The sequence below is a fragment of the Labrus bergylta genome, chromosome 16 (genome assembly GCF_963930695.1).
Source record: "Labrus bergylta chromosome 16, fLabBer1.1, whole genome shotgun sequence".
Classification (NCBI taxonomy): domain Eukaryota; kingdom Metazoa; phylum Chordata; class Actinopteri; order Labriformes; family Labridae; genus Labrus; species Labrus bergylta.
In genome coordinates, this window is record NC_089210.1 from 23,733,975 (window position 1) to 23,755,610 (window position 21,636).

General features: G+C 42.0%; 2 protein-coding genes across 2 annotated transcripts; both read right to left on the bottom strand.

Moving 5' to 3' along the window:
• Positions 1-534: 534 nt before the first annotated feature.
• map2k6 (mitogen-activated protein kinase kinase 6) lies at positions 535-13,568 on the bottom strand. The gene is made up of 12 exons (XM_020648700.3): positions 13,217-13,568; positions 8,918-8,987; positions 8,083-8,131; positions 7,877-7,990; positions 7,506-7,625; positions 7,280-7,396; positions 6,326-6,377; positions 6,085-6,212; positions 4,972-5,049; positions 3,316-3,455; positions 3,004-3,049; positions 535-2,727 (listed from the first exon to the last, which is right to left on the bottom strand). Exons 1-12 carry the CDS (start codon positions 13,233-13,235, stop codon positions 2,650-2,652), a joined length of 1,011 nt encoding a protein of 336 aa, XP_020504356.2. The 5' UTR covers positions 13,236-13,568; the 3' UTR covers positions 535-2,649.
• Positions 13,569-14,185: 617 nt separating this feature from the next.
• btbd17b (BTB (POZ) domain containing 17b) lies at positions 14,186-18,238 on the bottom strand. Its single transcript, XM_020648149.3, has 3 exons — positions 18,005-18,238; positions 16,308-16,593; positions 14,186-16,004 (listed from the first exon to the last, which is right to left on the bottom strand). Exons 1-3 carry the CDS (start codon positions 18,090-18,092, stop codon positions 14,930-14,932), a joined length of 1,449 nt encoding a protein of 482 aa, XP_020503805.2. The 5' UTR covers positions 18,093-18,238; the 3' UTR covers positions 14,186-14,929.
• Between the last annotated feature and the right edge of the window lie 3,398 nt (positions 18,239-21,636).

The following is a 21,636-nucleotide window of genomic DNA, read 5'->3' on the forward strand; positions in this document are numbered from 1 at the left end:
AGAGTTAAGTTGCAGGAATAAGAGTCTTAAGTCGAACTGTAAGTGACAGGAAAGTAGGAATAAAGTGGGTCGAGGAGCTTTTGCCTGAAACATACAATCTTTGCAAAAAGTGAGAGAGGAAGAGTGATTTTCCATTTATGGGATTTCCTAAAAAATGAACAAAGTTTAAAAAGATACTTAAAATTTGATTATTTTGGTCGCTAGATAAGAAAACCTGCTAGGTTAAAATATTTCCAACAAAATTGTTGAAATCCAATAATTTTGGATACGATAGAAAGTTTCCAAGAAACTTTGTACAGACTTTCATGTTCCCCAGAGGTTGTCCCAATGACTCTAGGTATGGCTTTGCTTTTATTCTAGCCCCACCAAGAGGTTGATCGTTTCAAGTTTTATAGTGGAAATGTCTTGACACTATCCGATAGATTGTGATGATATATGCTGCAGATATTCCAGGTCCAGAGGGGAGGAAACTTTTTTTGTTTTTCATTGCTGAACCCACAGCAATCATTCAAAGGAAAGCTATCAAACAGGACATTCTGAACAATAAAGCCTTTATTTTTTTGTCTTTCCATAGTTCAAGTTTGTCAGTCCCACCCAATGAAAAGGTGGCAAAATAGAGTGAAGGAGTAAGAGGTAGAGCAAGTGTTCCATTCTCATTGTGATCAGCGTAAAAACTCACTTTTACACACCAAGGGAATGGCCATCCAAAGAAGGCCGACTAAAACAAAAAAGGAAAAAGGAAGGGGAAAATAAAAACAAAACCAAAAAAGATAAGAAAGTACAGCAGCTTCTTTGTGGTGTTGCTAGCTTTCCCTTATTATTCACAATCATAAATACTCCTGACTTACTGACTTTTGATAAAGGTCGCACTACAGTGTAAACCAGAGAGGTGATGAGTGCTAGCCATGAACAGACGCATGCATGGCAGGTATCATCACTATCCTCAACACCACCATCATCACAGTCTCTGAACACTTGAAGCGGGAAAAAAAAACCTGCCACATGGCAAAAGACCTCTCGCTTTGTGTCCAAGGCGAGGAGGCTCTGCATAGTATGGTCACACAGAAGAGATAATGGTTGCCCACCAAGGACTGAAAAGAGGCTCTCGGTCCAGCACTCAAGGAGAGTATGACCTAGGGAAAAATAAAATGAGGTCGTCTCCGCACGAAAGGGGGAGCGAAGAAACCTGAGCGGCGGCGCCTGACAGCACATCAGTCCAAAGTAGGTGAATGATAGTCAGCTGGCCCTGCAAGTCCAAGTGTTTGTGTATGACGTGTCACACTGCATTAAAACTAACTAATACCAACCACTCTACCACTCAGCAGCACTGCTAGGTTGAGGCAGTGCCATGTTACATTAAAAAAAAAAAAAAAAAAAAAAAAGGAGAAAGTATTTACATCTTCAACACATAAATTATTTCCCTAACATACTGTCTGTGTAATGCATAATAATAAGGTATCTGGGGAAAACACATCAAGATAAGTGCCTCGTATGAAAAGACCATGCTGACTCCAGAACTGAGAAAAATAGACAAAAAATAAAGATTTAAATGCTGCTGAAATCAAATCAAATTGCAGGACAGAAAAAGTCCAAAAGTAAAGAGAAAAAAATACAATTAATGCAGAAATTCATGAGAACGATTTGAAGAATGGCACAGAGATTAAGATGAAGCTGTAAGCTCAATTAGACGACCCTGAATACATCCAGGGTGCCACGATGCTAGTACTGACGCCGACTTGTAAATACCAAAAGACAGAAGAGTGAGAAAGGGTCACTGCATGAGGAGTCTCCGCTCAGATCAATATTCAGATGACATTGGACACTTCGCATTCCTGCCTCTCATGACCGAGAGATCTAGGAATGACTTGCGACTTCTTCCATCCAGAATGTGACCTCTCGACATTTCTTACGCATTTGTCTCTGCTGGAGTTCCCAAAGGCTTGTTCTGAAGCCCGAGCGCTGAATGAATCGATGAAGAGCAGAAGCAGGTCGGACTGCTCACCTGATGCAATGTGACGAATAAGGCCCTAGTCCGGTAAAATTCACACTTGTCGAAGAGATACAGTATCAAAAACTCCGTATAATGAGAAAAACATACAAACGCATTATGCAAATATAGCTTTCAATACACAACAACATAAACATTAACTGATGGTTTTGCAGATGAAATTCAAAAATTCAAAGTATTTATACAATATGCTTCAGAAGGAAATAATGGCTGGCTCTGTCCGTTTTATGGAGAGAGAGAGAGAGAGAGATAAAAAGAGGGCAGGGGGGGCAAAAACAGAAGAAGAAAAGGACAAAAAAAACAAAGTGGGTTCAGTTCATATCTGTCGTGTTGAATGATGGCGCACATAGGAAGCTTAGAGGAGCAAATTAAAACCTCTCCAGTTGTTGTTGTTTTTTTTTTACCGTATAAGTTCATATTACCGCCACACCCCTGCTCCAGTGCTGCCTTGTTGCTGTCAGTCTTTGGGTCATCCCCCCCCTCCCCACCCCATCCCTGTTGTGTGCGGGTGCATGAGAGTCTGTCATTCCAGTGAGTTAAAAAAAGAAAAAAAAAAAGAAAAAAAAAATAGGTAGGCCATTGGTTTGTTTTGCTGAGAAGTCCCGCCTACCCTGATGAAGGCGGAGCCAGGTCGGAGCACATCAGTCATCCAGGATGACCTTGACAAAACTGGCCACGTCTGTGTCTTTGGAGTCATGCAGGGTGAAAAATGGATGTTGCTGCATCATAAAAAAAGAATGAAAGACAAAAAAGACAGTTTGAGTTAGAAGGACAAATTTGAATGATGCTTTTGTTGTTGTTTACATGTAAAGCACCAACACCACTATGTTGGGGGTTAATTGGGAAAGCCTGGCCTCTAGTGGACAAATGCATAAACAACAGCACGCAGAACATTACAACAGGGATGTATGCAGGAGAGAGGATGGAAAAGCAGAATCATCCTTTAGATTGTTTAGGGGGGGTAAGAGAAGAAAATGTAAAAAACTACTACTCACCATTAATTCTGTATAAGCTGGTCTCTCATTTGGTTTCTTTCTTAAGCTGTAAAAAAGAGATGTAAGTAAGAGTGAGAAAAAAGCTGATAAGACTGATAATGAATCAAAACATCTAAGAAAGTCTAGTGACATAGTTATCTTCTGACAAGAATTGGAGCAGCACAGATAAGAGATAACAACCATCCTTGTCAGTAAATATCAAGGGAACAACGCCCCCTGCTGGGCCTCTATGCTGCTCTGCACTAAAGTGTCTGAGGAGCATAGAGTTGGGGGCAAAAAAAACACACATTATCACCGAGTGCAGACACTTACCACTGGGAGATGAAGTCTACAAACTCTGGGGAGAATCGGTCGGCTGGCAACTGCGGGGACGGCTCGTCCACCACCTGCTTGAGCTGCTGGAACGGGGTCCCCCAGGAGTCGTAGGGGAACTTCAAAATGGCCAGCTCAATCTGTGAGACACAGACGAGCTGATTAAGCAAGGACTGAGCAAAGTTTTGTGATAGAGCAAAGTTTGAATCAAGAGCATGTCTCGTGGCAGAATTCTCAACAGCTAGGTGACTTCATCATTCCTACCATGTTATGAAATATAAGCTGCCTGTAATGGGATCATAATTATCATATTTAACTAAGTCAGCGTTTCCCCTGAGGTTTATCTGTGTTACTCAATAAAGCTAAAAATGTAACCATAATATATTTTACATAGTTTACAATACAAAACATCACAGCATGTTAGGCTTTTGCTAACACGAGGTCAATAGTACTTACGAGGCTATGAAAATCACACTTTTTAAATCACATGATTTATGTCTGACTAGGTGTTTTAAGCACAATCTTAACCATTATTTAACCCCAAGATTATTTTTGGGCCCCCATTGGAGAGACAGGAGAGTGGACAGAGTAGGGAATCTGGGAAAGAGAGTGGGGAATGACATGCGGGAAGGTAGCCACAGTTTGGATTTGTAACCGGGCCGCCCACTCCGAGGACTACAGCCTCTGTACACAAGGCAAGCAAACTAACCACTCTCCGGCACCCCACTCTTCACCACATTTAAAATATCTAAACACAATCTGGTTCCAAATGATGAATAGAGAGTTAGTAAGCATTTGAGTGAGTGATTTTGTTTTGTAACACAAGTGAGACTCCTTGTTTGCTTATACCATCTTTGTGTGTGTAATCTGACACTGAGAGACACAGCGTCCCGCTCTGCTTATCACAAAACTTTGAGAACTAACTTTTAGAAAGGAGTGTCGTCTGTTTGTAACGTGCAGCACGCAGAGTTCGGCATATGCAGCTCAGTATTGCAGTCGATTGACTCAACGTAACAGACGTGCCTGTTTGTATAGCTTGTAGTTTATCATCACAGTTTACAGCACATCACAAATTCTAAACTGTACAGGAAATGATGTGAAAATGTATTTCTCTATTGGCTGAACAGGACAGTGAAAAGCGTACAAGACGTTCATGCTCTGCTAAAAGAAAAAGAGTGGACATGGATTAATTTCATTCCATGAAATAATGACTTTGTGCCTTTCTTTTGGAGGGCTGGAGGTCACTTTTCATAATCTAATTGAAAACTTTTGAAAACCTTTTTCAACCTCCAAACAAATATAATTTAATACAAATTTTTCGCTGCATAGTGTCGTTGTTTTCAGATTTCATGTGGGACTCGACAGCTTTGATGCCCATTGTTCAAAGAACAAAAGTTTCCTGCATATCGTAGAAAGTCGCTTTGTAATCATCGTTTACCCCTGCCAATAATTCCCTGTATTTCTCATCTTATAGCCAAATTTCCTAGAACAAGCATGTCTCCATCTTCTCCCCCGTCTATCCTCCACTCAGGATGCAATGAAGACAATTTTCAAATGCAGCAACAAACAGAAAGGTAGCAATAACATTTAGCATTCATCTAAAACAAATCACTAATGACATAAGCTGCTGCACTCAGCAACAATGATGTCACTCACCATCGTGATACCAAGACTCCAGATGTCCGACTTGACACTGTAGCCTTTCTGGTTGAGGTCAGGGTTGATCCGCTCGGGCTGAAACAGAATGATAAACTACAGATAAGCACCCCTGCACCTAATAGTGCAACTATCAGTAAATAATGTGAACAATACGAAAGTCAATGACAACAATTTTCAAACATAAATAGTAACAAAGAATGACTAAATAGAAAAAATGTAATCTGATAAAGGCATTAATGTTCCTTATTTAACAATGTGAATCAATGTAAGGAGGTGAAATCGATCAGAAAAGATGTATTTTTTTTAGGAGTTTTATGTGTGACTTCATTCCAGGCAAGATGTTTGCAAGTTTATGTGCAAAGCTCTGATGGAGGCTTCATTACCATCAGTGCAGGATCTAAATGAAACTCCTTGCATGTCAATTTCTGCTTTTCCTCTGACTAAGGATGTTGTTGCATTAGGCACAACCTCCTCCCCCGCTGGTCTGTGTTCACATTAGTAACGTGCCCGAGTACACAGTCCGATACAGCAGGTGGCAATATGCACATAGTTGGTTTACAAATATGCCAAAAAGGAGAAAGAGGAAGCAACCATGGCAACCACTTGAGGGCTGAGTCTACCCTTCTAACTTTGGACGTTTTTAGTATTTCTGAGACGCCAAACACAACCCTCCTCCTACTTCCACATCTATCGTGCAGCTCAGAGGATGAAATGGGCCCGTGCTGCGCAGATACAAAAGGTTTTTTGTAGCGAAAAAAAGTTGCCGTTCAGAATTTGTCAAATAGTGGTCCACTTTGTTTGAGCACAGTCACATTCACATCTCCCACGAACCATACTCGAGTTCACATGAATCGTGCCCCAGGACCACCTCTTCAAGCAGACTCGGGCACAGTGCCCGATTACGGTACGTTTGTGTTCACTCTGATCAAACTGGACTTTGGGATCTAGTGCACTTGGTTCGGGGCCGAGGTCTCTAGTGTGAAACCACCCTAAGAAGGAGCTGGTAGACTAAGGAGGAGTGTCTGACATGGACAATCCATTCAGAGAACCCTTCCAGAAAGCTCAGCTAGCTGGTACCAGGAGACCCTGTTCCCTGCTCTACCCACTTACCGCCATGTAGGGCTTGCAGCCTGCATCCATTGTTTTGGCCACCGAGTCCACCAGGTGGCCGCTGATGCCGAAGTCGCACATTTTCACTTGGCCCTCAGTGTTGATCAGAACATTGGAGGGCTTCACATCTGGAGAGAAGACATTGACGGACATAGGATGAGGTAGAAGATATCAAAAACCAGACTGACAAACATCAACAGGAAACTGTTAACTGTACAAAGTGATGACATCATCTAATTACCTCTGTGTATCACTGACAGGTTATTGTGAAGATGCTCTAATGCCTTGACAATCTGTGGAGTAAAGAGAGAAAGTGAAGGGAAATGTTGAACACTTAAGGAAATATGCTCAATGTTTTCAGCTGATCAGAAAATATAAGGACTATTTAAGATGCATGTTATTAAAAGATATTAACAAAATAATAGCTACATTTTGATTGGTATGCTTGTTGTTGTCTTGTATCTGGAGTCACACTTATTTGATTTTAAAAACACAGATTAAGTAAAAAGGAAGCACATCCTCAGTCCACAGAGGTTTTTCCAAATAAAAGAGAATAGTGACTTTTTATCTAATTTGAAGCATCCTTACAGCTCAGTTTTTTGTTTTTTTTCTTAAATTCATTAATAGAAAAATATAAGTATTTAAATATGAAACTGAAAATGTGTAGTTTGAGGCTAAATTTGATTAAGAGATGCACCAATTGCAATCTCTAACACATTTCTATTTTTTCTTTATATGAAGAAGTAGAACTCACAGCCAAAATAAAAATAATGTTTTATGTTCAGAAGAAAACTGTTTTAAAATACCAGGTTACATGACAATCTGTCATTCTCATGTTAGGTAAAACCTGCTTCACTCTCTACAGCTGCATTCTTCGCGACTCCTGAAGAAATCATGAGTGATCCATCAAATAGAGACAGAGAGAGAGAGAGGTAGCGAGAGAGAGAGAGAGAGAGACAGAGAGAGAGACCCTCCAGTAGGTCGACGCTTTGTGGCCTCTGCTGATTGGCACCTCACAACAACACTGTGGCAAGTCTAGCCGGCTAGTCTTTAAGTAGCTGTGCACATGGCATGAAGCATGCGGCTTCGGTTTATCCGACATCGACACAGAATGTTTCAGAAATGTTGAAGTGTCCAATAATGCACATATAACTGGGCTTTAATCTTAATTTGTCAAATATGGGAGAGGACGTACTGCTACTGTGATCTTTCCCAAGATGTCCTCTGGGATGGTTTTGCCCTTCTCAATAACGTTCTTGTAGAACTTATCCAGAGACGTGTCCATCAGCTCCATGCAGATCCAGACATCGCCCTGGACAAAGAAAAAAGAAAAAAAAGATGTCAACCAAAAAATATGAAACAAGATCATGACGCTCTCCACGTGACATGGGTACGAGTCATGCATGTCTTTGTTTGTTCACCTCTCTAAAGAGGGCACCATAGAAGGTGACGGTGAAGAAGCAGTCCACTGTCCTCATGGAAATGTCCAAGTCCATCAGGAGCCTCTTCTGCTCCAGAGTGTTGACTGTGGCACGAATCCTCTGAGGGCACAAACATCACAGATTGGGCTCTCAGTGTCATCAGCAGGCAGATATAGCTTAAAATCAACTGGTGTCCCCTGACATATAACATGTCAAATAGATCCAAATGTTTACTACATGAGCTCATGCGTTGAACATATCTAAGAGTCAGAACGGCACGCTTTAAAAAAAACCATGATGCATTTACTTTACAGGAATGCCAAATCAGGTAACCTGAGCAGCAGCCCCCCCCCCCCCCCCCCCAAGCCTACCTTGACAGCCATGATAACCCCGCTGGGCACATGTCTCATCTTGTCCACCACCCCGTACGCTCCCCTCCCCAGCTCTGCAATCTGCTCCAAGTCATCGGCCTTCACCACAAAGTTCTGGAAGAAGGAAGCAGATGTTGCTTGAACATGAGTAAAAGGAAAAAAAAGGTAGGAGGGTCGATTTCAAAGGATTACAGAAACAAATGTACCTGATCTCCAATAGTAACACAAGCTTTAGAGTCAAGATCTCGAGGGGGGCTGCAGAGAAAAAGAAATCAAAGAGAAGAGGTCACTCAAAGTTACATAAATTCAAGTATTCAAGAGTCAGTATTCTAAAAATAAAATGTAGACTAATGCTGCTCAGTCTAATGGGCCTCCATACATGTGTGGTGGTGACTGTGTCTGCAGAGAGCCTGTCCTGTCTGGATTTAACTGTTTTGTGTTATTTTGGTCTGGGTCCTGGTGGGGAGTAGATGTGTTTCCCCCAGCCAATGAAAGCGCGCAGGTGAGTTTAGGGGTGGATACAATTAAGCGATTGGACGCCATTTGAACCAGTAAATATGACGGAAGTGGAGAAAATATAATCAGAATGAGGGGAAACAGTATTAGCCATGGTAAAAACTGATCAATATCTGTGTCCAGTCCCTTTAGGGCTTCCTGTTTTTTTTGAGGAAACTCAAACAGCTTCATAAGTCCTTTCATGGGAACTTTAAAGCCACAATGGCTCGTAACAGAGTAACTCCACATTAGCTGTGCCAATGTAGTGAACTGTGCATTCCACGGTTGGAAAAAAAAAAAAACTATCTTGTCGATATGCTTTGACAAAACAGTTCCCTATGTGCCTAAAAGGGATGTCATTCTACACTTTTTAGTTACCCATTGGTTAATATCTATCTATAAAACGCTCATAGTTTATTTAAGGGGAGCTATAAATACAGAGATTACAAATTGACCCATTAAAGTATTCTATCTCCCAACTTTAGGAACCTCTCTGAGCATAGGATCTGACACTTTTTCTATTGAGAAAAAAATTAAGAGTCTTACGCTGCTGCTGCTGGTGCAGGCTGTGCAAACACTTCTTTGGCCAGCTTCAGCCCAGGGTTCTTTTTCTTCCCTGAGAGACAGAAAAAATGAAGTATGATTATCACAGCTCTTTCTTTGTTAAACATCAAAACAAGCTAGTATGATCAGCAGTTTGTATATGGAGAATGTTGGCGCTCATTCTCCATATATCTCTAAGTCTAGAGAAGATCGGGGTTGGAATCGCTGGGTAGCTCATGATATGGCCCAGGACATCAATAATATCAGGATGCAGCAATTCGGCAGTACATGATGTTTGGATAGAATCTGAAATCAGGGAGAGAGAGAGAGTGAGGAACGACGCACAAGAGAGGCGCCACACATGGTGGGACTCGAACCCGGGCCGCGCGCCTCGAGGACAACAGCCTCTGATCATGGGGCGCGCAACCCAACCATCTGGCCAATAGCGCCCCTTTGCTACACAAGCATAAAGGGAGCGTGACATCACAATAACTGATTGGCTGAAGACTATGAAATGGCCCAAAAAGGTAAAAGATTAATGTTAAATACAGCTCTCCACTTCTTCTTTGGCCATTAACTGTCATTCATGTCAGCAACACCACAGTCATGAAGTAGTGCCATGGTGAGTCAGAGGGGCATTGTTTTTTAATTTTATTAAAATATTCATATTTGGCCACAGCGATTAAACAATCCTATCACATGGGATATGACGCCGATATTGCCTACATGTCATATCAATATTTTGTGCCACCCCTATAGCATATGTTTGCAGGTTTTATATGAGACCATTCATGCAAATTTAAAGTACTCTGCTTCTTATCATGCATCCACATCTGCCTAGTGACAGGGGATTTTATTTTTGTTCTAGAAGTGAGGAGTGTTTTCAAGGTTAGAATCAATTTGCAGCTGCCTCTGACACAAACTGTAGCAAATGATCTGTTATCTAAGTGGAGATTAGGTGTACTCAAAGCTCAAAGCTGAGGCCCAGCAATAGAAGGAAGGTGGACTAAATGACTAATCGACATTGGTATGATGACTCAAAAATGAAGGGGGGGTGGGGGTAGAATGAACCAAGCTTTCCTTCCTGTCATGATTTTTTTTTTTTCACGTTAATAATCACTGCTACCAGGGCAACTTGTTTATGTTACTCTCTTTCTAAAGTCATGTTCTGGAGCCTTGAACATTTTCTAATTATCTGGAGTGAGGTGTTGTAAACTGTGCAGCCCTGGACACTCTCTGTGTTAAATCAATGACAGCAGCCCCATTCATAAACACAGTTTACCAGCAGGCTCTGGGACTTCCCACAAGGGGCTGCGAATCCCTGCCAGAATGACACAGCTACCGGGCCTACGAGCCGCAACACAGGAAAAACAACTCTCGACACGGACACTCATGTTCAGCATGTTTACTCTTGTTGCAAGGTCGGTCAGGAAAAACAGTGCACTTTTCTTGACCTATATCCATGTGTGCTAGGACTTGGCCACAGTTTGGCCCACTGGGATATGTTGATGAGAAACAGTTTAGACCTGGCTGGTTATTTCCTGTTCTTGTCCTGCAGCATGCAGGCTGACGCCAGGCTGTGGAATTTTTCTACCCCAGTTCAGAGAAACTGGTATAATGTGCAGGGAAGTCACTTTCATTCTGGAACCAATGCAACAGCTCTTTCGAGCAAAAGTTTGCAATGGGTCATCTCATTGGTATGATTGGCACTTAGTATTGAGGCTTGTATTTGCTGTTTAGTGAGTTACACCACTCCTGTGTGGAGGAAGTCGATTGGGTAAACCTCTTCTTGCTAGATCGAGCTGGAAAGGAAGTCAAAGTTTTACTAAGATTTTAGATTCTATTGCATACCTCTGAAATGTCAGACAGGTCCATTCTGTGCTGCAGCCCTAAAATAGTGCCACAGTGTCTGGACAGACTACGGCAGTCTCATGTGGTAGGGAGAGATTGAAGTGTGATTTACTCACACATGCTCAGTCAAAAATAGACTTTGTGTTTCCTCTGCGTGGGATAAAGCAAGAGCACTCAAAGCCTTCCGATGGCCTGACCAATGAGACAACCTTTTGTTCACGTTAACACAATTAGGGCAGCAGCAGACATGATGGTGCAGCGGAAAAAAAAAACATCTGGCACGCCACATCTGCTTTAAAGCTGTTAGAGAGTATGTAAAGCATAATTAGATATCTTTAAGGTGTAAGCAGTTTGCTGTGCAGTAACCCTGTAGTCCAAACTGTGGGGTGGGACGTGACTCACAGTCAGCCAGTCAGACTGCACACATCCGCTTAAAAAACAACAACTGTCACGAACCCATTGGGAAATATGATGTCACTTCACACTGCCTGCTGCTTACTGCTTGCTTACCCTGTAGGGCCAACTAAGGCCAGATTCACATGGCACCCTATTGCTAAAAGGGCTACATTGCATTGAGCCAGGGCTGATTGGACACAATAGTCCTATGTCATCAAAATATAGGCAACACAAAGAAATACATGTACAGACACCAATAATTTAAGTGGTTAGCATTTAAAGGGACACAGGGAGGCATAAAATGCCAGTGCTAACTTTTAATTTAAGTGGACATTTTTTTCATTTAAACATTTATATAGTTGCTTGCAATTAAAATGAATCATATATCTAAATGCAAAGTTGCAGTTGTTAAAAAAAACTCCCCACTGCAGACATGCTTCATGTATAGTGTTGATCATAGCGTCTTAATAAAGCGAGTAGTTTGCTGATGCTGAATTTAGATTCATTAGAGTCTGTATCAGCTGCACACTTCCACAGGAAAGGCAGCGATTCTTATAAATCCAGAGATGTTCCATGGAAAGTATTCAGGGTGGAATAACTGCATATACGTCATGTGAACAAGAATTTCTGGATTGTGCACGAGGGATCAAAGTGTCAATAGCTGCGTGGCGAGTCACCATCAGGAAGCTCCAGCCTCGGAGTGGGTCCATACAGAAAAGGATGACTCATGCACAGATAATCTTCTGCACCACCCTATCAGCTATGCTAGTAGGGAGAACACAGTCTCTAAAACATGCCTCAGCAATACTGTGCACAGCAGCACTGCAATGCACTATACTAAGGCCCACTCCACCCTTGACCACCCAAGGTACAACTCTGTAAAGTGGCCAGAAAAGGGGGGGGGGGGGGGGGGGGAAGGAAAAACCTACATGGACACCTCAGGCCTGCATCTGTGCACACAATAATTACAGCACAGAACCTGTGTAGCAGCTATAGAGGCTGTGCTTGCAGCCAGTGAACTGTCAACAAAGAGAGAGGCTGCTCTAGGTATTGGTGCTGCAAGTCAAAACATGCCATGGTAGGCCAAAGGCTGTGATTGCCTGTGAGCAGCACCCCAGCCAATCTACACAGCCCTCTCAAAACAGTGTGTACTCCCGACCATGGTAACGCTAGTATGATTGTGTAACACAGCACAAGCGGTGAACTTGAAATGTAAATTGACATCATCACCATCCTCTGTGTGTGTGTGTGTGTGTGTGTGTGTGTGTGTGTGTGTGTGTATGTGTGTGTGTGTGTGTGTGTGTGCGTATGTGAGTGTGTGACGCAGAGGAAGGACCTTGATTTTTCCAAGGTGTGTATTTTACTCAACACAGTGCAGTAATTATCACACAGCACAGACTCACTGGCAGGCGGAAGCCGACTATGTGATAGCGCCCTGGCTTCTTTGCATTGCCGCCTGTTTTAAAAAAAATAACACAATGTCCTAATTAGAAGCAGAATGAGGGGATAATAAATTAACTTTAAAAGACGAGGCGCTAAAAAAAAAAAAAGGGTCCCGACACAATTGATCAGTCATGAGTCAGGAGGCCGAGAAATACAAACACCTGTGGTCCCAGTGTGGGTTACTTTCCCCGAAAGCGAGAAACTGATCCCAGGGCGGTGATTTCCAGCGAAGGGGACAACTTGGTTCATAATTACAGCTTGGCAAAAGTCCTGTATTGTCGTGAGAGTGGTGTAAGCTAATGTTAACCACAACACGGGAACTTAAAAGAAGCGCTGCGACTAGCTGAAAAAATGAGCACAAACTTTAATTTAGCACACACTAAATATTTATCTGCTACAACACCTTTAGACATCGGGATGTCTAGAGACTTCTCATAATTATAGAAAGCAGGAAAGACATGCTGGCTAGCTTCTCTTTCCTCTTCTCATACATGCAGCTTTCCACGTTTCTCAAACATGGTTAGCTAAATAACTTCCCCGCAAACTGCAACTCAGTATTCAAAGTGTATGCACGGTGTTGTGAAAATCATAGTGAATAAAAAAACCACTTACCTCCTTTAGACAGAGACATTTCCCCTTTGCTTTGATGGGGGGGAAGGGAAGCACAAAGACTTTTGCCTTTTTCTACTCCCTCCCTCCCTGCATCAAGCCGTACACCCGCTCAGGATCGCTGGCTTGTGCAAAAAAAAAAAAAAAACTAGCAACGATAAAAACGAAACGGTTCTTCTTCGTGCAATCTTTGCGCTTCACTCGGCGGCTAACGCGTTCAAAGATCGACCCGCAGATAAATGCACAACTTTAAAGAAAGTCGGCGCGGGTTGTACACTTCGAGTTAGTTTGCTAACAAAACCTGCACTTTTAGGGTGGCCAAAGTCTGACAGCTGAAGGCTCCAACGACGTAATGACGTATTTCCTGCAGCGCGCTAGGCAACATGGGAGGTGGAGTGTTTTATTGCGGGCCGTTCTTTTTTTCTTTTCAACAATTTCTCAACTCAAATCAAGTTTATTTGTATAGCACATTTAAAAACAGCTTCATCCGACCAAAGTGCTTTACAGGCAATGCGTAAAAGCAAGAAAAATTAGTCTATACATATGCACATATATACATATAAACACTTATACACGTACATATACATAATACACACACACAAATATATATATATATATATATATATATATATATATATATATATATATATATATATATGCACATACATATATACATGTAGCATACATACATATCACATACACATACCCTCATACCTACATGCACATGCATACATACAGATACACACCTAAGGTCAATATATGGGGTCTGTTTCAACTTGTTTTAAATGCCAGGGAAAAGAGGTGAGTTTTGAGTTTTGATTTGAATGAATTTAAGGAGTTGATTTGTCTGATGGAGGGAGGCAGTTGATTCTACAGACGGGGGCCAACAATTTCTGTAATAAAACATTTAAAACTGATGATTTTGACTATTGCGCGCGTATTTTGTAAATCAAACAAAGGCTACCAGAGGAAGACTGTTACAGTATTGTCTTTTATTGTTATTCTTGTGTTTTTCAGGATAAAAATCACATAAGCCTATGGTACTAGTGTCTTTGAGAGCAAAATGCATGTGTAAAGACAAAAAAAAAATGTATTACCAAATGACTACTGCAGCAATAACTGTCTTGAAGGTCCACTACAAAGGAACATTGAAGGGATTGACCTTTATTGTACACATCTTGGTTTGTAAAGAAAAAACACATAAAACATGTTTTATGGAATAAAGTGTCATGAACTAAAAATATAGCTACTAAAATCTATAGTTGACTGGTGAATTCTGAAATTAATTATATTGATAACAATTAGGCCTACATTTGATTAAAAAAAAGAGCTCTACATTAACTATGCAAACCACAATAACCATGATAGACATTTACATATTCAAGGAACAAACTACTGGGCATGAAATACCTGAAAAAAATACAGTACATTGAAGTTTTTTTTTTTTCGTAAGCCAGAAATACTAGAAAACCCACCATCGTTATAGAGATTATCACTGCTGAACCGTTGAATTGTGAGTCCTTTATTGAACTAATCACCTCCTTGCTGAATAGTTTGAAGACAGTAAAATTCACAAACTATTCAACAATGGAGGTGCCGCAGACCTGGTGCATAAACATGTGCTGTGATATGAGCTTACTTTGGAATATGTGTGTGTGTGATTGTGCGAGTAGAATAGTGGATAACCGATGGTAAGGACACGCCGGAATCCTGCCATCACTTCCTGGCAACAAGGAGGCTGTGGTAAAGAGGTTTTATTATAATGTGCAGATAGAGGGAGCTGTCAATCAGGTACTCTGATGCACGGCGCTGCAGGTCGGCATCCAGCAGGAAATCGCCAGCCTCCTCTGTGCTCTGGTGGAAGTTGTAAACATGGCGAACCACCACCTTGCCTTGCTGTCGTGCCATCACAATCACCGTCTTCTGGAAACTCACACCGGCAAAGTCTGGACTAGACGTAGCTGGGGTCACAATAATGCGAGGTCGACCTCCATCGGTGCGTGTAGGTTGCATGGCACCCAGCTCGGTATAAGTTGACCTGGCACTGAGTGGGAGCCAGCGAGGGGAGAACAGGGCGTTCCAGGTTATCCTCTTGCTCGAGTCGTGGCCGCTGGGGCCAAGCTGGGTCTGGAAGCTGAAGCTGCGGTCGTCACGGGTTGGGCTATTGATGACCCAAGGGGAACCCCAGGAGGAGGAGAGGTAGTTACGGGGAGTGAAAATACTGCAGTTGACGTCAAAGTATTTGGCCAGTTGGATGGGTGAGGCGGAGTGAAACTGGAAAGCTAGATAGAGAAGATCTCTAATATACTCGTAGTGCTTTTGCATGAGGGCAGATTGCTTCTGAAGACGGAACAGGTGTTGAGGGGGGATCATACCATATCGAACAGCTCTTAGGGCGGTTTCTACTGTTTTACTGATGGGCTGGTTTTGGTTTATCCAGGCCTCCAGGGCCTCATAGAGCTCCAGCTCACTTTGCAGAATGAGGTCAGAGCGCTGGAGCAGAGAGAGGAGCAGGTCTTCACTGATGGAGCTCCATTCCCCGCTCTGGAGCACGGATGACAGGTTCCAGGACAGGTACTGCAGGCAGCTGTCTTGCAGGGTCACGTCCCCAATTTGTTGAGCATAGTTGTACCAGCCAATCACATGGCCGGTGGGGGAATCACTTGAAAGATGTTGGGTCATGTATTGGGTTAGACCCTGTTGCAAACTCCACACGCGGTACTTGCTGGCCAGCTTGTGCAGAGAAATAGCCTGATCCAGCCGCACTGAGATATCCCCGCAGTACAGATACCTGCAGGAAGAAAAAGGTTGCTTTAGTAAAGCATGCTATATTTGAAACATGTGTTCTCTTCTCACATGTGAGTCACGGAATAAACCCACACCGTCCGTTTTTTTCAGCTGTAAGCCTAAAACAGCAGATGTAATTTTAGAATACTTCAAAAAGCTGGAGCTTCTCATTTCTGCAAAGGATGGAGGCAAATTGTTGGAGAAGATCTATAGGTGACACAAGTGGAAAATACAGTCGCATCTACAACTAGCTCCAGGGTTTTGTTAAACTTTATTGAGCCTGATGTGTGCACTCAGTCACCCTCACCTGACAAACTTGTCAAAGACGGCTGCACAGTCGGCTGTCTCCCTCAGCACAATATGACTGTTGTTGCGAGTGAGCAGCAGTTCCTCAAACACGTCACTCTGCAGTGTGAGAACCAGGCTGTGGGCCTGGATCACCTTCACTTCATCAGTGTTGATGGTCTGCACCCGGAGAGTGACATCACTGCTGTTCCCCATGGCCAGCAGGTTCTCCATGCGCTGCACCAAACTCATGGAGTGATTCAGCACCGTGGCCCCATTGTCCAGCCCGGCCTCCTGCTTCAGGGCAGCTGTGGAGAAAATAGAGCGAGAAGATGGAGTAGAAGCACTTATCGCATACACAATCAGAGCTTTTTCAGTGCAGAAGAAAATTTGCCTTGGAGCTGCAACTGCATTTATTTTTATTTTTTACTTTCATCACCATCATTTTCGTCAACTTGACTCTACTTTCTAGCAGGATTCATGTGCACAGATTTGACACAGGAAAAGAACTTGAAAAGACACTCTTTGACTTAACCACAACCAATAGAATTGTGTCAGGGAAAAATCTGACTTGCACATGCTTCAATTTTTTCTGGTTTCAATTATTCGAGAAAGAGAAGAACAGAACAGGTGGCTGACTCAGAAAAACCTCCCGTAACATGTTCTCAAAAAAGGATCCTGAGTTTGCAGCTCAAATTGCAGATGGCTGCTTCTATGCACTCCCTCGTGCGCAAATACAAGTGGCACATACTGGAGGAGCACACATGAAAGACTCAGCGTGACAAGTTACAGTTTCCATTCTGCTCCACCACAGCCGTCAGCAGCCTTGTTGGCCTGTTACTGGGGGTTTAATGAGACACTGGGGGAGCACTCCTGGCTCCCTGGAAAGCTTCACAGGCTTCATATCTTAGCCACAACGAAGAAGCCCTCTCTTCAAAGTAACCTTTTTCCAATTAGTGAGCCAAGACCCTGAGCCAGCTCAGCGTAGTGGTGTGTGTGAATGGGGGGTTTGCATCTTGACAGATGATTCTGGCACCAGTGTAGCCAATTGGAAAGTCACCAAATTCATAATCACTGGAGAAACAGTTGTATCTGTTACATAATTTATCTATGTTTCCAAATCCTGTCAGAAAAAAAGAATCAGAGCGATTTAAATGAAAGTACACCAAAATAAACTAAAGAATAGAGAATGTTTCAGTCTCTTTAACGCCAGCTTAGAAGAGCTGAAAACATAAAATAAAACAGTTTATACACAGTCCCTAAATATAAGATCAGATGAGTCTGTGCTCACTAATAAAAATATTAATCTGACAGCAGAGGAATGTGGCCTTCAATAGCTTCGCCTTCAAATCAGGTATAGTCAGATCTTCTTTCAAGAGTAAGAAAAGCTTTCCCTCTGTGCTTCTTCTGTACAGTATCACTGAGCCGGCACAAAGCCAGGCAGCAAATGGACCTGCCTGTCTCTCCCTGCACCCAGCATGATGAGCACAGGATGAGTAGAATAGATAAATGATACACATCCTCTGCCCTGAGGCTGAGCACAAGCCACACGTTCATGTTGTGCCCTACTATCCTCTGAAAATTCACTCTGAAGGCTGGAGTGAAATAAAACAACAACACAGCTTCTTCTACAATGTAGGGTTTTTAAAAATGATGCAAAAGTGATAAAAGTCTTTAAAAGCAAACAATTCAGAGTGCTGAAGACACGAGTGAACTTACCTCCTCTGACTGTCACAGAGTTGATCAAGAGGACCAGGGTGCCCATAAAGACCCAGGCAGGGATCCCTTGTTCCAAAGAGTGTACCATTTCTTGTGAGTTCTTTCCTGCCTCTCTTCCTCACTCTGTGCCACTCTTCTCCTGACTCTTCCTCTGGCTTCTGTGCGCCTTTGCCGCGTGCGAGCTGAAAGGGTGCGTTGCCCCCCTTGTGTGTGCCGCCCGGCTCCCTGTCCCGCACTCTTTATGTAGGACGCTGGCCTTTCCCTGGCGCATCTCGCAACCCCACGGGCTCCATTGATTGGTGGAATCTGGCAGGGGCGTTGCTATAGCGACAGCTTTGATTTTGAATTTCTCCCTTTTGGATGTTACATGGTATTGATTGGTGGCACAGGGCCAACAGAGGACTCAGCTTAATGGTTTTTGTTTCATTTTTTTTTTTTTTTAAGTTTAAGAGTCCGGGCGAGTTAGGCACTATTAACAATCAATAATAACACAATTTCATATTTTGATGGAACTCAGAAAGCTGCAAATATCTGCACTGCTAAATTTTGTTTATATCTAATTAATCAATTAATTACAGCAGGTTGCCACTCAGACTGAGAGTAATTGAGGTTCTTGTATGTGTGACCAACGGCAGTCAATCAAATTTTTATTCATTTTGTGGAACAGTTTTTTCAACTGAGAGCAATTATCTCTCTGATGGCACATTAATCGCACTAATGGGAGGATAATTTCTATGGTGCCTGATCTGCTCCTTAATTTAAGGGTAGCTCCGTTTATCAGAATCAGCTGCCAATCAGGATTTTGTTAAGTCACATTGCTGGCATCAAAATTACTTTTAAAAAAAAATATCTCTGTGCATGATTAAGTATAAATCCAACTATTTGTTTGTGTTCGAGTGTGTGTATGAAAAACATTCAGGCTGCATATGGATCTAATGGTCTGCCATAATAAGCATCATGCTGTTGAAATCAATATAAAATGCTGTAACTACTCAAATTGAGCTCAACAGCCCCATGGCATAATGGAAGCATACACTCTGCATTAACTGTGGTGCAGGAATTTGATTCAATGTAAAATGGCAGCAATGAAATACTCATACATAATGCTTGGGGCTGAAACAGACTTTGACAATGCCATTTATATGAGCCTATAGCATCGATCTGTCAGTCAGAGATGGGTCAGTCAATATGGAGATCTTTGTTAAATTTTCTAAAAAAGATGAACTCAGTACAGATTGATTTAAAAAAAAAATATATGCATCTAACAAGGCCATTAGTCCAATCGAGATATTTATACTGAAACGCTGCAATGTGATAAAAGTGTTCAAAATAGCATCTGCCTCTACAGAGACACAAACAAGGACAGACATTATTTTAGATTTGGGTTGTGCTGGAGCCTCAGGCCTGCCAGGCTGCAGTAACAATGCAGGAGCAGAGACGCGCTGTGAGACCCCAACTTGAGCAACTTGCTATGAATAACCTGACAGGTTCCCTGAGGAGAGTGGTGCTGCTGAGGTGCCCTAATGACGGTGGCTGCAACAAACTGGACCAGACAACACAGTCAGGGCATCGGATCCTATACTGTATATGGTAGCATCTTCTATTTCTGTGACTTTAGGAGCTGCACACAAATGGGATTTATGGATGTGTATGCAATAAACCTGTATAGATGCAAATAATGGGAATTGCATAATAAAATATGTCATACATGCAATATTGGGCCTACATCTGTTTGTAGCTTTTGAAATCTGTTGTTCCGCTACATACTAAGCAGAATGTATCCAAAGCAACCCCTCCAAAAAGTAGAATGCCCTTCATGGAGGTGACATTGTTTTCTCCTTTGAGATCGGTCCCTATTAAGAATCTGCTATGCAAAGGGATGGATTGATGAGCTGCTGGGTTCGTGAGAGCACCCCTCGGGATGAGATCCATTGAGGGATCGATGCACCACAGGGGGGGCCCATCCCGCAGCATAAACAGTGCGTTTAATGCAGGCGGGATGCCAGAGTTAGCTTCGGCAAGGTGTCCTGGATGACCTTACTCCGGTGCATGCACTTTGAATCTGGTCGGCTTTTGATATAAATATGCGTTTTACATGTTGAATGCATCAAATATCTGATGAATTTCTGGAAAGAAAAAAAGGAGTAAATCAAGTAAAATAATCTTCAAACAAATATTTCAAATGTTTTTAATCTGTCTTTTTAAAATAACCCTGCTTAAAATCAGCTGGATGTATTTCATTTTGTTGTGCCACTGCTTGTAAAATTGCAAATTTTGCAACAAAATGAGGAAGCAAGATGATAGGAACATTTTGGGAACTTTTCAACCACTCTAGACAAACAGATGGACAGAAAGAGAGAGACAGATCAAAGGGGATTGCTTCATACAGTATCTCTTAAAATACCGTATACCTCTGTTAAAATTCAACTTTAAACTTTCTTGTGCCCGAGGGGAAGTTTGGTTTGCAGCCAGTTGAAGACAATAAACAGAAAACACAGGTACATAAACTCAGACAATAGACACAACATACACCGTGAACAACATGAAATACATAAATACAAGAGTTCATCAGGTAACAGCAGGAAACTGAGAATATATAAAAGTGTCCATAAAACCAGAATCAAAACACATCATCAGTCATCAGGGTCATCATTAGAGTTCAGAAGCTTGATGGCCTGATCTATAAAATAATTATTCAACCTATTGGACTTGGCTTTTGGTAATGTGTATGTCCTGCTTTAGGGCAGAAGCTCAAACTCACCAAACCGAGGATGTCGAAGACTCTGTGAAATGTCTCGAGCCTTAGCTGCAGCTCTCTCTTTCTGAAGGTGAGAGACAGATCAGATTATTTAACCCCAATAATCTGGCAATTTTAATAATGTGTTGCAAACAGTTTTTTCTACTCCTAAATCAGGTGATAAAACCAAATGTGAGGACTGTTTGCTTCTGGAGAGTTAATTCTGCTCTGTTTCAGTTACAATATGTTCTAATCTGACAGAAAACTAAAATACATCAGAGTTTCTTAGCACTCTAATCTGCAAAAAACAACCAATGACATTTTATCTAACTGTTTATAGGCACTGTACAATATCATCATTTTCACGGTGTTTTAGCAAATTCCAGATGTGTGGGCTTATTGGAAAAACACATTGTTCAGTGTTACTAATGACAGTTTAGAAGCTCAAAATCAATGGATTTAATCAATATTGCTTTTAATCAAATGGTTGTTAAATGGCATGGTGACAACAGATCAATGACAGGCCCTGTATTGTTTTGCAATGTGATTTGATTATACAACACATGACTCCATCTCTCCTGTAATAACATTTTCCACCAGGTGGCTCTGCAAACTGGAGGCACAGTTCAGTTTCCCCTCTGGTGTTGTCTGCTTTGTAGAGAGGAAATAGACCCAAAGTATGAAAACCAAATCAGAGGACTGTTCTTTATGTGCAAATAATTGCATATAAATTGGGAGGAATGAATGGCAGAAATGAAAGAGGATTTTCTTTAAAATGCATTGCTACATGTTTACCCTTTTCCCCTATATTATTAAAAACAGGTCAGCACAAAAAGTAAGACATCATTCATCACCTTTTTAAGTCAAATCAAACAGTTGATCCAATAACTAAAAC